General features: G+C 40.6%; 1 protein-coding gene across 3 annotated transcripts in view; it reads right to left on the bottom strand.

Moving 5' to 3' along the window:
- Positions 1-338: 338 nt before the first annotated feature.
- The window catches only part of camkvl (CaM kinase-like vesicle-associated, like), a 44,033-nt gene continuing 28,835 nt past the window's right edge, over positions 339-15,536 (bottom strand). The window contains exons 1-12 of one of the 3 annotated variants that reach the window (XM_044209735.1): positions 11,794-11,814; positions 11,480-11,586; positions 9,102-9,233; positions 8,724-8,798; positions 7,748-7,886; positions 6,408-6,528; positions 5,667-5,742; positions 5,342-5,478; positions 4,701-4,779; positions 4,519-4,606; positions 4,168-4,176; positions 339-2,974 (exon numbers count right to left, since the gene is read on the bottom strand). In XM_044209735.1, the coding sequence (XP_044065670.1) occupies positions 1,472-2,974; positions 4,168-4,176; positions 4,519-4,606; positions 4,701-4,779; positions 5,342-5,478; positions 5,667-5,742; positions 6,408-6,528; positions 7,748-7,886; positions 8,724-8,798; positions 9,102-9,233; positions 11,480-11,574 (2,454 nt within the window). In that variant the 5' untranslated portion in view covers positions 11,575-11,586; positions 11,794-11,814 and the 3' untranslated portion in view covers positions 339-1,471. Of the gene's footprint in view, positions 2,975-4,167; positions 4,177-4,518; positions 4,607-4,700; positions 4,780-5,341; positions 5,479-5,666; positions 5,743-6,407; positions 6,529-7,747; positions 7,887-8,723; positions 8,799-9,101; positions 9,234-11,479; positions 11,587-11,793; positions 11,815-15,536 lie in introns of those variants that run through there. The other 2 variants (XM_044209734.1, XM_044209736.1) reach the window with 2 other exon arrangements.

Below are 15,536 nucleotides of genomic sequence, written 5' to 3'. Positions count from 1 at the left end.
TATTCGTCTTTAATGTTCAACCACATCAAATATAAGGTCAAGTGTATTGAATTCTATAATATTACATGGTTTAATCGTATCTTAACTCTTTAGAACCACGAATATTTTTTTCACACCCGTGCCTTCAAAAGTATAGACTAATCCGAAGTTCACGCAGGGCCAGATGGGACTTGTAGGCACGGCGTGATAATACAGTACTGCTGAGAAATCGTTGGATAACGGTTCTTTCCGCACTAGCACTAAAAAAGAATAGTTGTAATTCCATTTATATCTAAAACAGTTTTCAGAGTGTTACCATCTCAGGTTTAACAACGTTTAACCAATGAAACAACTCAAGATCTAGTTTGATTTTTTACTTTTATTGAAAGACTTGCAAACAGAGCACAGTGTACATAGGGACTGAATAGTGGATGTCTAGACTTGTTCAGGAGAAAAGCACAGAACCTGGTATTACATAGATCCAAAATAATTAAATTCAGAAAGACTTTTCTACATGATAAAAAGGAGCAAATATAGACAGCACCGTCCAATTAACAGTACTAAATGAATGTGTCGACAACACTGGAGAAAAATTAAAACAAACTTTCTGGGCAAAACTTTTGGAGAACTTTGAAAAAAGAAGAGTGTGTGTGTGTTTGTGGTTGTGTATGTGTGTTATTACAAAGCCTTTATACAATGTCTTGCATTTAAAGATTTCCCCCAGCTCTCCAACAGGTGTGGAGCAAGACTGAGTGACAGTTCAAGTTGAAATACACTATATAATAAAACAAATCTCAATCTCCAGCAGCTAATGGAAAGGCTTGACCAGTTCAGTTTAACATATTTTTGTACAACTGTGTGACTGCAAGCTCATGATTTTGCAGGCTCACTATAAAACGAATAGCTACATAAATAAAAAGGAATGAAAATAATGAAATAAGATGAGCTGATTTGAAAAAATAAATGTCAGTTAGGATACAAGGAAGTTTACAACATGGGAGTAGAGCAATAATTAGGAATCCAGTTCTTTGTATATATTTACAGTTTGTAGGGAATAATTCAAATCATAACACTTCCTCAGCTCTCACTAATAGCTGAGAATTTTACCACGCTGTTCTTGTGTAGATTCATAATTTGCAAACTGTGCTGAGTGCTTGGATTCCAGTATGAGGAGGTTGTGTGGTGAGCATTCATGCACATAATCTGGATTTGAGATGCAAACAAACTTTTGAGAGCTTTCTCTTTGCAGCTGTCATACAGAGAGATACAGTACACCACTCCCCATACACTTCAGTCATTGCCATTGGGAGATTTCTCTTTACCAGTATTCTCAATATGAACACACAGCCAAACCAAACAACACTGCATGGTTACTTTTCTTCTCGGAAGCAAGTGAATGATACTTCTGGGTGAGAGAGAGTCATTAAACCCTCAAGTTCAAACTATAAATCCAATGTTCCAGGTGTTGTGTATTATATCATGTACACCTTCTTCATAGCCCCCTACCCATCCCAGATCTGGGGGACTGGCTGGAACGAGCAGCATCTCTCTGTCCATCCTTGTCTTCCTGCTCTCCTGCAGCCAGGGGTGAGGATTGTGACGGTGGGGATGGTGGGGGATAAGAGGGAGGAGGGATAGTAAGGCGAGGGAGAGATGGCAGCGCAGGCCTGGGAGAGGTTGGAAGAGGTGGAGGAGTGGCCGAAGTTGGAGTTGAGGAGTGTTGTGAGGAGCGTGCACGGGAGGTGGCAGGTGAGGCGTGTGTGCTCCGGGCACGTGGTGGTTCTGCGGGGCAGTCGCTGATTTGCTCTAGCAGCGAGGGCATGTCTCCCTCAATCTTCTCCAGCACAGCAGCCATTTGCTTTTCTATCTGCTCAATCACACTGTCCATTTGCCAGTCGCTTGTAGTGCTGCTCCCGCCTCCTCCATGCTGTAGACCAGTCCCATACATCCCTATCCCTCCTCCAGTTGTATACAGGGAACTGTATGGACTCCCATAGCTCCCTGCCATCCCCATCCCTACAGTCCCAACTTCTGGGTTGTATGGTGTGGCATGACGGCCCAAACTAGCAGAGCTGCCTACTGCATAACAACCCTGTGCTGTCGCAGCACCTGCCCTTGCTATGCTAAACTCATCACTGTATCTGTCGGTTCTCCTGGCATCCCTATCCCTTCTACCCACAGGGCTAGCATCACCCCTTAGCCTAACTCCTAGTCCTACATCCACCCCAGCTCCAGGCCCCATTGCTGGAGTGACTGATGCTGGCACTGATCTCTCTGCCACAGCCTCAGGTACTTGTGTCTGACACCAGCTTCCGTCAGTCTCATCCTTCTGCTCCCTCTGCGTGGCTGGCCTCTTCTCTGGTGAGGCTTTTGAAGCAGCAGAGCCAGTGGGTGGAGGGCCATGGAGCGTTGCAGCCATCTTACGTTTGCTGCTGGGATCAGGGGAGGTGGATGTGTGTTTTTTGTCAAAGTTAGTACCTAAAGAACCGTCTGACAGCTTGGATGGGTCAGGCGTCACCACAGGGGTTGGTTTGGATTCTGGGACAACTTTATTTTGACCCAAATTGGCAGCCATTTTCCTGGTTCCATCACCTGTTGCTTTCTTTGCACCAACCTTATCAGGCTGCTCCTGTGCGAGTTTGGGGGCTGCATTTGATTGGCTTTGCTCACAGAGAGGCTCCTGAATATCTGATGGGGAAGTTCCTACAGATGGGCCTATGCTCATCTTTACCTCATCCTGTTTTTCTCCAACCTTACTCCTCCCCTCATCCTGGTCCATACCTGCCGGTGTATTTTCAACAGTAACCTCTAAAGAAACACTACTTGATGTCACCCCTCCATCACTCATCCCTTTGTCTCCCTCATCACTTGTCCCCTGGGACACACCTCCTTCACCATCTCCTGCCTCTTCACTGCCCTGAACCTCGGCTGAACTGTCAGTCATTGCCTCTGAATTCTTCAGTCGTTGCATGAAGGTGGTGACACGGATCGCTTTCTGCAAAACAGGCAGAGGCAAAGAAAAAGGAGAGAAGGATAGCAGTGTAAAGAGAATTACATTTACAGAATGTTGCTTTTTTCATTAACACCCATATTGACTTGTTTCCCTAAAAGAAAAAAAAAACATTGAAACTATAGTTTGCTATGGCAAAGCATAAAGAATAAGCTTCGAAGACAAGCATTGGACAAAAAGCCTGTCAAGGCACCATGAGCATCATCATACTAAGCGCTGAGATGTGATTCTTGTGAAGTGAGATTAGGGCCATATGACATATTGTACCCTGGTTTAAATCAATCTCAAGACTCACTCTCCCCAAGCCACTCCTTGACTGCTTGTTGACTGGAAAAGGTAAGTGAACAGATAAGTGTAAATCTCCTTTTCCTTCATTCTTACACCCATCTGACTCCTTTTGATCTGCAAACACTGAAGGAGTTAGGGAAAATGTGTGAGCTTAGAAGTTGTTTCTAAACCAGGGAATTGATACTCTGGAAGTGAAAAGCCATTTGGACACAGAAATGTCACTGAATACAATATGGCTTGACTGAGCAGCTTCTGTATAGCTTCAAGTATGGCTTGAATGTAACACTGAGGTACAGTATGGGGCAATGAGCCAGGATTCATGTAAGAGGAATGACAGAGGGCCTTATAGTAATCACTTCAGTTCAACAGTCCACAGTGGCCTATATCCCTTATATCCTTTCTATTTCTCCCTCTCCTTATCTACACAAATATAAAAACTAGACAAGCAATGAGCAAACCCTCGTCTCTGTTGCTGATCATTATCTAATTTTTACCAATCTGGTTTAATAGACTAGTGCAGATGAGGAGTAAGAAAGGAGCAGAGTGGGCCACTTTGAACATCTGGGTCTAATCCAATGAAGAAAAGTGGGGCAGAGTGGATGGATCTCTTCTGGGACAGGCAGAGTGACAGTGGGCTGGATCAGAGCTTATGAGGAGAGTTTCACCACCCCAAACATGATCAATACATCTTAAGGCTGACTGAGGTTTAACTGGAAGTGTCTCCTGATTGGTCGATTAATATAGTCAGTTTTACCAATAGACACCTCTTTTTAATTCAAGAGTATGTTCAGCCATTAGAAAGATGTTTTGTTATTGAATCATGCCAGTCTGAAGGCGAGTTTCTGCCCATGCTCTGTCCTTCCACTCTCCCTCATAATGAACTACAATACCTTCAACTCCTGGGAACCACATGGGGAAAGAGAGAAGAGGGTTATAACTGTTACTTATGCTGTCAGGTCAGCACTGCCATCTCGACTTCCTCCTTCTTGGTCTTCTGCAGGACATCCTCATGACCATCACCATATCATTTGCAAATTTAAAACATACCTCTGCAGAGTTGTATGCTGAGCTAAAAGCACATTATGTGCGATCATCATTACAAATAAACCAATTATCGTCATAACCACTGGTGTTATTTTCACTGTGGTCATCTTTGTTACTGGCTCTAGAGTTCATCCTGTTTCTCCTCCTTTTCCTCTGCTGCTTACTTGGCTATATAGAGAGTGAGAGTGAATTCATACCCGCCATTTGGCCTTTGCAAAGTTCTTCTCAAACTGGGCACACACACCATCCTTTAGGTTCTTCTCTGATGCACCATTCCCCGCAATCCTGGCACAGGTGACAGATAGCATACAAGTGAGTGCAAACCCTGTAGATCTGTGCCAAAATGTTTGAGCTCTTGTGATTATGTGCTCACAGCTACCATTCATGCCAAAGTGCATCCTGCGCAGTGATTCTCAGCATCTGGTCCACCTCCATGAGTCGACAGACAAGCTCCTTAGCTGAGAGAGAAACAATGAAGCCAAAAGGTCAATTTAAATGGAATCATCTATGATAATATAAGGAATTTAGGAAAAATATCAAGAGGCAGCCTTTTTTTTTAAACAGAGAATTTCAATTTGGATTGCCATAAATCATGCATGATGATGATTACACATTTGGTTATGAAGGGGTGAGATATAAGATGGTAATTTCGAGCTATGCAATCAGTGTGTAAAACCCGTGCACATCTTTGTCCAGGTGCTGAGTCCAAAAAGTAGGAAATATATGTTTCATAAGGACTCACAACACTGTAGAATGCTCCCTTTCAAAAACAGTTTTTTCTTTAATTCATTTAACAAGAAAACAATGTTTCAAACCCAGGTTGGCTCTTCATCAGGTACAGAGGCATGCAATTTGCATGCAATTTTGAGCTATGTGGCATTAAATATCTTACCTTTAAATTTAGGCTACTGATGGGCAAGCATACAGTAGACTTTTTTCTGACTACCGACTCTTACAATGCTTCATGCCATTGAAAATTCAACTGGGTATTTATTGCCATCATGTGGTGGAGCTATGTACCTGCAGGTGAAATATCATCCCAGTATGGAGAGTCAAACTCAAAGTCACCAGCAACAATGCGACAGAAGATGATGCGATTATGTAGATCTGTGTTCTCCTCCTCTGTCTCGTCATAAAAAGGAGGGTTACCTGATAAGCTGCAAAAAGGGTAACATACATAAAGTCACAAAGGAAGGGAAGTTATTTCAAAACCATGCACATAACTCCTGGAAATTTTCTTTATAAATCAAACCAAACAATTATTCAGCTGACATTTTATATGCAGCTCAGTTTGTATTGTCCTGCTTGTTGAATTATAGCTTTGGTAATTACTGAGGAGACTCACAGTATGAACATAATGACACCCACAGCCCAGCAGTCCACAGGACGACCATATCGGTGACGAGCCACCACTTCAGGAGCTGAGAGACAGCAAAGAGAAGAGCAGACATAGAGAGAGCAAGAGTGACAAGAAAAAAAGATTAAAGGCCTGGGTTTTCATTTTTAAACTATCACAACACATGCATTATTCTACCCTGCACAGACAAGAGCTCGCTTTTTCACTCTCTCTTTTTCTCATTCCTTTCCCGTCAGGGCTGCTGTTCCCTTTCCTTATTTATTTGTCTAATTACTCAGCTCAGCATTATGAATAACTGTCCTGACCTTTCACTGGAGAGAACCAGGCCAAAGCACAGTTCTGCACTCCAAGTTGCCCTCACATAAACCTCAGAGAGAGAGGAGCAAGACAGTACACAGGAGATGAGAGGATATGAGAAGAGAGGAGTAGTGGGAGGAGGAGGAGGAGGAGGAGTGTGAGAGTTAGGTGCTTTCATTTTCGTGTGTCTTTTACTGGGTTTCATGACTATTTTTCACTTCAACAGTTTACTTCTGACAGATTATTATCTTCAAAAGCAAAAGGAAGTAAAGAACTCACAAAGGTAAAGTATGCCTGCAGGCCTATTTTCACAACAGAAGGTATAGCTAATAAAGGGACAGGTATAAGTGGATGAGAGATGGAGAAACAAAGAGAAGTAAAGGTATATATAAAAACAGAACCACAAATAGTGGTAAATCGAGAGTATCCTACCCAGGTATTCTGGTGTTCCACAAGGCTCTGTGATGGGTCCGTTCTCAAACCTGGACAGGTAGAAATCTCGCAGAACTACTTTGTTGTGGTTGTTTTCTGTGTAGTACATCAGGTTTTCAAGCTAAACAAAATGAGGGACAAAATAAGTATTCTCACACAGAATGAAGCCCTCTACTCCTATTCAGAGTGTCATTAAGGGACAGGTCATTGAACCGGTTCAGTGCAACAAATATATGGGAATTGATCATCAGCAGACATTCACTGATAACACCACTGCAACCTGTAAAAATCTCAGCAACAATGGCACATGCTATGTTATGCTATTACTGATAGACATTTATTTTTTTTAGAGACTGTGTGGGGATTTTAGCATATGTTACATATATAACATATTATATTATTTTTTATGACTTTTATTATATTTCATGTTCAAGTCTGTGTGTGTTCTGTGTTTCACCTTGGGGACCATAAAAGTTAAAAGTTAAAAGATGAAGTTGATTTGTAAGTTGTGTTTGATCTTGTAGTGAATAGTGGAGTGAGGTCAAATTGATTCGCAATCTTGGTTTTACATGTCAGGCTTGTTTAAATCAAGATGATAACAAGTCTCTGAAACTGTCAGCATGAAGTAATGGATCATCAGGTAAATCATTACAGCGGTAATACTGTAATACATCTTAAAAATAATCATGTCATTTCTTGACAATGAAGGGTACTGAAAAGTAAGGCAAAAGAATGACCAGAAACATGCCTACTTGATTAAAGGAAGCATCTTGGCTTGCCTTTATGGACACTGATCTGAAAATGTCATTTTCATTCAGTTTCATGGGTTCACAGGATATATGAGTCCAGACCATATAGACTGAAAGAAAATTCCATCTTCTACCAGTAGGAGGAGCCTGAAGCCCAAAATATGCTGAAATTCCATTCTAATGGGTTGATAATGAAGGCTAAAGATATGGATCTGTCTGCGTATGTGTATCACTAGAGATCGCATTAAGCCATAAAGACAGTGTTTACTTCCTTGCTGAAATATTATCAAATGTTGAGTCATTAACTGAGATGGCATGAGTGCAATGCTTTTATGTCTCTGTAGAGATTCTTCTGACTATATACTGGAAATTACTTTCTGGGGTGTGACGGCAAAGTGGGCCACTCACTCTATAAATCTTTTTGTTATATTTCTTCCTGTGTTTTTAGAGGTAAGTCACCAGTATTTTCTTTATTATGTTTTTATTGTAATGGCACTCACACACACACACACACACACACACACACACACACACACACACACACACACATGCCATCATGTAGGGAGAGGGAGAGAGAGAGTGAACGTGTACCTTCAGGTTCCTGTGAACTATGTTGAGGGAGTGTAAGTATGCCACAGCCTCGAGGACTTGTCTGATGACATTGGAGGCATCTCTCTCTGTGTAATTCCCTTGGTCCAGAATCCAGTCGAATACATCTCCTCCTGTGGCACTGCATGCAGTCAAACACACACGCATGTAAAAACATCAGCCAAATATACTAATAAAAATTAATGCAAGTCGGTGCAAATGTTAACCATATGTTGCTACACAATAACTCACTTTAAGCTTTCAGTAACACAGTTATCAAAAGCCCTGTGCTCTTGTTTTTTGTCCATTAGTAAGGTAATCTGCTGCTATAGGCCTAAAGCTAGCACTCCTGAGCAATTAAAAATTAGAGTATTGGCCATTACTCTAAAAGACTTGGTTAACTTTGGAGAGTGTATAAATGATGGGTGTAATCATCACGTATCGCTCTAAGCAGGAGGACTATTGCCTGGGCTAAAGTGTGAGCTAGGAACAGACACCAACACATAAACAGAGTGATGCATACACAGATGACTGCAGTCACTTTGAGTGCTGTCTGTCTGTCTGTATTTCAGTAACAGAAGGGAAATACTTTGTCCACTCAGTTTCAATCAATGTTATTGCTTTCAAATAAAGTTGCAAATGTTGAAAAATGCACTAGTCACAAGTGACACGTATCGATCCCGAGATCTCTGTAGAGACCCTATTACGGCAAAGCAGTGCTTCAGGAGCACTGAGTAATGTTAAGCGTTACTAAGAGCAAATATCTCATAAAATCTAACACCTTCCTCTGTTGCTGAGGGGAGCAACAGAGCACATAGTAATAAGAGGCTAGACTCAACCCCTACCCTCTAGCTGATGGATTTGTGCGTGTTAAGATACATGAAGGCACATACACGATTAAGATACACACTAAAGTACACATTGTCAGGAATGCTTACGCAAGAAAGATAAATATTAAAACAGTAAAAGAAACACTCACAGTTCCTGGATGATGAAATATTCTTTCCGGGTCTCGAATGTGTCTATCAGCTGAAGGATGTTTGGGTGGTTGACCCTGGAACAACAAAAAAGAGTCACAGACTGTGACCATAAAACAGTGGAGGGTCTCACATGCAATTAAAGGGTGCTAACCATTTTCTGGCTTTTGAATAGTCTTATATACAAAGTGAAAATCTCTTTAGCTGGGTAGATAAAGCAGAAGTTATAAACACCTTAGCTTACATTATTAACCAGGGTTATTACATGGATTGCGTGACAGGAAATATGATCTGAAATTTCAAATAACAAAACATTCTCTCTTTCTCCCTCTCGCCATCCTTCAATCATACATCGATCTGTCCACAGACTGACTGCGTACAATTTCAGGATCATGATTTCGTTCTTGGCAGCCTTGCGGACTTTCCTGCCGTCTTTCTTGAGGAATTTCTTGCAGACAAACACCTTGTCTGTCTGTCGGTCCTTGGCCAGGCACAGCTCGCAGAACTCCTTCCTACGCAATAAGAAAAAAATAGAAAGACAGACAGAGAAAGGCAGAAAAAGTAAATATAATGTTAGAACACACAAAGAAATTGTAGATGCTTTTGAGAGACACAGCATAATATTCAAATTAGGGAGACAAAGGACACTGGCTGTTTTGGTGAAATACAGTGAAAGAATTTAATTGGGTGGAGCTTTGTTGGGTAGAATAAAAGGGTCATAAATAACAAATCTGAAATGGGTCTATTGCTGCCATCAGCCAGCATCATCTGGTTTTGAGCCTTTGGGGCATACAGTACTTCACCCAAATTAATTTTTGAGAAGCTGTGTGATGCAAAATTAAACTACGTTTCACATTAAATCTTTCATGCCCAATAAATACTATCAGAAAATACAATGGTGCTCTTTCTTTCTTTCTTTTTACCTAAAAGGTCCAGTGTGTAACATTTAGAAGGAGCTATTGGCAAAAATGGAATATAATATTTAGAAGGATGTTTTCATTAGTGTATAATCACCTGAAAATAAGAATCATGTTTTTATTATCCCCTTTATATCTACAGAGGGAGCGGGTCCCCTTCCATGGAGGTCGCCATGTTACACCGCCATGTTTCTACAGTATCCCAGAACAGACAAATCAAACACTGGCTCTAGATATGGCCATTCACGTTTTTCGCGAGTTTTGCGGCCACCGTAGTTTCTCCTACATGTTTGGAAGGGAAGGGTGAGGCGAGCAGTATTCATAACCGCTAGATGCCACTAAATCCTACACACTACTCCTTTATGTCATTCTAATAACAAATGAGTGGTAATAGCAAACTGTAAATTGGTTTGATTTCATTTCATCCTTCTTTACCACAGCCTTACAACCTTGAGAGGCAAGTGAGAAAAAAAATTCTGGTGATCCATTTTCTAAGTCTGATCTAAATAGTTTTTTCTCCTCTGACTTAAGAACAAGTGAAAACAAAAGTTTTGCCAGGTGAAAAAAAATAGTTTTTCGGCCACAAGAGGCTGAAGTGCACCACTACCCCATGTTCTAAATAGGACTAAAAGCATTCATGTTTTCTTCCAGTTGAGTTTTCATTTATCCATGCACTCTAAACACAAGGTAGGCCTACATATAGTATATTGTGTGTTAGCTAGTTATGTAACATTACTGTCATGTCTTTCTTTTGGCTAGAAATTTATTTTAATCTGTGCTTCACCTGAAGAATGCTTTTAGTCCTATTTATAACATGGGCTAGTGGTGCACCTCAGCCTCTCGTGGCCGAAATTAGTATTACAACAACAAACACTTGTTTTTACAGATGAAAAAAAAAGTAACTTAGAAAAAGATCCTGGCAAAACTTTTTTTTATCACCTGTGACAAAATATTTTGTCCAAAAAAAATTTAAGGAACCGAAAAAAAAAAATGTTTCACCTGGCAAAACTTTTGTTTTCCACCCGTTTCACAAAATTTAAGGAACTTAGATTATCCTGGCTAACCTATTTTCCACCTGTTCTTATGTCATAAACACAGGAGAGACAACAATTTAGATCAGACTTAGAAAATAAATCTCCAGAATTAGTTTTTCTTACTTGCCTCTCAGGGCTTCTGTACATTTATCTTCCTTGTTTTCATAAAATTACAAAGAATACATATACAGCAAATGTGTGCACTTAATGCCGAGTTTATGTGTGTGTGTTATATAAAAGATGAGCAGAAATCTCTGAGGGCAGATGCTGATGTTGCCATATGGCTTCTTACACTGATTGGTGTGTGTGAGTGAGTGTGTGTGTGTGTGTGTGTCGGTGTGCCTCCAATGTGTCAAGGAGAGGTGTTCAGGAGAAGAAAATGGTCAGTATTCGACCAGTCAATCAGCAGAGCAATTTTCACAGCTCTTTGAAAATATTTTCCTATTTTCAGTATTTTTATTTTAAGGCATGACACAGAATGTTAAAACTGAATATATTATAGACTTCCTACTGTGTGTTTCATGAACTGTCATAATCAAAAATCAATTGGTTGGCTAAAATCTGAAAAATGTGTTCCTTAAGTCTGTTACACACTAGCCTCATGCTATTACCTTCTGTCATTCCTTCAGTGAAACCGTTTGGTATGCCAAACCAAATCTGCAGGGATAATGGATCCAATTCAATTTAAAATAATTCATGAAGAGAATAAAGACCAATTGGGAATACAGCAATGTGCCCATGAATTCTACATGGGAGAGTATAAAAAAAGGCAACAGAGATCTATGCATAAAGTTTTATGGTACTCACGCTCGGAGAACCTGTCCAATCTCATATTTGTCCGTGACATCAGATATGCTATCGTAAGTCCGCCCATCTCGCAGGGCAAGGCACCCAAATGGCATGACGGCATTCACCTAAGAAATAACGAAAAAGACATTTCAATCACTGCACTACTAACGACACCTTTAGGTAACAGACAGATAAAGGGATTGCAGAACAGCATGGACAAGCATGTTAAAGAGGAAAAGAGGTACTGATGAAACATTATGAAAGCCCCTAGTGGTTGAAGTCAAAGACACCAAGGGAGTGCCGTTACTATTAGCCTTGAAAATATACAGTACATTGAAGAACAGCAGATACAGCCAAGTCAACTTCTGAACGAATCTGGATACTAGCTCTTCTGGCAGCCTGGTTGCGTGCCAGCCTTGTCAACAGATACTAAGCTACCCACTAAGCTTCTCTCTACTCTGCTAAAGTCTGCAAATTCTGTGCAACGTCTGTCAAGTTCAAGTTAAACTTTATTTATAAAGGGAAGTGTCCCTGTTTCCCTAAAGCAGCTTGCTTCTTCAGCAATCACTGGAGCCCTGAGTAACACGGACAGCGCTGGGTTTTAATGACAGGAAAAGAAAATTAGTTTTTAGTTTGTAGTCTGCATGTGTGTGTTTGTGTGTGTGTGTGTGTGTGCAAGTTTGGATTTGTCTTCTGATCTAGATCAGTAGTTCATGACCTTTTAAAGTTGCTCTAAACATCACATTTTAATTCCTCTTTTTACCTCACAGAAACTCTGACTGTTGAAAAACAACATCCATTCCAAAGATTATGTACAGTATATACATATATATATATATAAATAGCTTGTGACCCCACAGGAGGTCCCAAACGCCCAGGTAGAAAATCAAGGATCTAGATAGTGAATCAGCAATCGATGTACCATCTCACCACAGTCCTCAGGCAATCCTCACCCACATCCTTTAACAATCCATCTACTGTAAGAGACAGATTCCCTGGAAGCTTCAGCCATCTATCCTCGAGATCCTTCTCTCCTAAATACCTTTCAAAACCCATTCCTCTTGGATCATTTCTATTGTTTCTCTTGACTTTCGCTTAGTGGAGATTTCTACCTAGAGCATATCTTCTGTGTCCGTAGGGCTTGGGACCACATCAAGACAAATCCATGGAATTGACTTAATCAGGAAATATGTGATTGGAGGGAATAGGGCATTTGAGAGGGAGCTTTGATTAATGTGAGTGATGCTAGAGGCAGCTAGTAATGCTGTGAAGATTACTTCAGGATTGTGTTTTTTGTGTACGTGTGTGTAAGTGAGGGAAAGAGACAGAGAAAGAAAGGAACTGAGAAAAATAGGATCTAAGAACAGAAAGACAATAGAAATCTTCAGAGGTAATGATATTTTGCAGGGTGCTAATTTAGGATTAAGGAATGAATATCAGTGATGTAAAATCCCCACTCTCTTTTTATCTGTTTGTGTGTGTGTGTGTGTGTGTGTAACATCACCACTGTAGATGATAGGGCCAGAGGTGCTTCTGATCTATGGTGGAGGCGGGGTTGGAGAGTACTGTGTAATCCCAGTTCTGGCCCTAATCTCTAATCTGTACCCCTAATCCAGAGTGCTGGGATACATAGTGTGTATATGCATGCATGTATGAGTGTGTGTGTATGTATGTGTGTGTCTGAGCAAGTGCATAGGTTGATGGGGATATGTCACATGTGCAGATATGAGTTTGAGCAGAAGGCAGCGTGTTTGTGTGTGTACATGTGTGTCCATATGTGTGTCCTCGTGTGAGTGTAATGCCCCAGTGAGGCCGAGGGGAATTTAGTGGTGGATTGAAAAGGCCTAGTTTTGCCAGAAGATTATGTAAGCACAACAACACTCCAATGAAGGTCCAGGACAGTGAAGGTGATACTGGCTTGATGTGAATGGAGCACATCCATCCCTGTGGGAACAGAGTGTCCCCACTGAAATATAGTAACAACTGCCAAGCACCAAATGTCATTTGTCAGTAAGGGTCAGCAGATACACTCACCAATACGTTTTTGAGATGCTAACTTTTGAGCACTGTGGTTCTACACAGTTTTAAGTATTTTGCCTGCTGTAAAAAAATGTCCATACGGGCCACCATACCCTTTCTAACTTTAAAGATACGCTCCCTGATTTTGTTAGAGCACCCCCAAATCTCTGCTGATATTTCAAAGCTCAGCACAGTTGATTTTCAAGACATCAGTGACCTGGGAACAATTCTGGGGATTTGCTGAAGCTACTGGGCACTATTACAAAATCAGTGAATGTATCTTTAAGTCTTTACACTGGCATCAACTATTTTGCAAACTTTTCCTTCTGTTTCTACACAGTCAGGAAGGGTTTAACTTTAGTAGAGATTTAAAGCGATGCTCTTCTCTTTTTAATATTAATTCCCTGAAGGCTTGAAAGGTAGCTGGCTTCATAAAGAATATCGGCTAACTGTTTGTGTTTCATGTGTAAAGATCAGTTTATGGCCTGGACTTTCTTTTAGATATATGTTTGTCCTTTTTCTCTTGTGTCACTGGTGATTGTTTCTCGCCCTAAAAACTCAGATGCCTTAAAAACACCACACCTGCAGAATACTGAGTCAGTACGAACCTTGAAGTTGATGGAGAGTACGAGGCAATATGGGAGGATTTGAGAAGAATGGAGATGAGAGGGGAAGAGTGGAAAAGACAGGAGATGAGGAAAGAGCTGAGAAAGGATGGGAACAGAAAGGCAAGGAGAAAGGTACACTGTGACTAAGTGAAAAGGTGGATAGAGAAAATAGTATACATGAGAACAAAGTGTAAAACACAGAACTGCAGAGGCAGATTGAGAGTATCTCTCAACCTCACAGCTTCACAACTAACTGTGTGCGTGTGAATGTTTGCACAGGTAAATGTGTGTGTGCATGTGGGTGCATGTAGTGATGTGTGATAATGCGTTGTGTGACTCATGTTTATGAAGGTTTGAAGGGCTGTCCCCAAAGTCAGAAAGCACTCGAAGGCATACTGACAGGGCAACCTCTCTGCAAAACAATTTCAAACAAATTCATATTCATTCTGAATATCTGCTAGATTGGTGAAGGTAGCACAATATTAGAGATAAAATTAAAACATTGACGTACAATGCAACATTTCAGCCATACCCAGTCACACCCCCACTGATCTCTCAGCAGCAGGTACTGCTTTGAATTAACAAAACTGGGCACTGTGTTTTGGGTGCTTTGACATTTCAATGGCAGAAAATATTCATATTTTCAAACACAATTGAAACATTTCTGTAGCCATGCATTTCATCCCTGTTTCTGTACACTTTAAAGCTAAAATCCACAACTATCCACAAGTTCATGCCATGCAAAGATGATGGAGCAACCAGTGTCATGTTTGGTAAGTTGTTTTATTCATCCTCATTGTTGGTATATAGTGAAACTGTGACTGATCGATCAGGTAATGTGATTGTGAATATATTATTTTCTGAAATGATGATGTATCTCCACCCAGTAAATGTACCATTTTTAGTGTCAAATTTATTGTTTCAGGATAAACCCCCTGAGAGGGGGGCCTGGGCCTTCATTACACAGATGGAGATATTAATGATATATTTGAAAAAAGTAAACATTATGGATTTCAGATTTCAAATAGAGGTCATGTTTATGTCACTCAGCTTAAATCTGGGATCTATTTGAGAATGTACTAACGAGTAAGACCAAATGAGCTTTTTGCATTTTATCATTCCATTTAAGCTTAAAGGGAGTGAGGGATGTCTAACTTCAGTGTTTACAAAATGAGTCTTTCTGAGTGTGCAGGTACCTGTTTTTTCATCATAGGCAATGATTACACTTGTTCCTTTAGTGTGGCTCTTATCCGATCATGCTAGGGCACATTATGTAACAGGTCTGGATGCTTAAAAATCTGATTCTCCTCATATTGCTATTGAGTGTCAACAGTGGTCCAGACAACTGGTCCCTGTGACATGATGAAACAAAACTGAAATGAGAAATATTTAATGGATCTTGATTTACTTGTTTAACTCAATTCACAATTTAAATGAACATGTAGCAA

This window comes from Siniperca chuatsi, linkage group LG10 (genome assembly GCF_020085105.1).
Source record: "Siniperca chuatsi isolate FFG_IHB_CAS linkage group LG10, ASM2008510v1, whole genome shotgun sequence".
Taxonomy (NCBI): domain Eukaryota; kingdom Metazoa; phylum Chordata; class Actinopteri; order Centrarchiformes; family Sinipercidae; genus Siniperca; species Siniperca chuatsi.
This window is presented reverse-complemented; position numbering and strand designations above follow the sequence as displayed.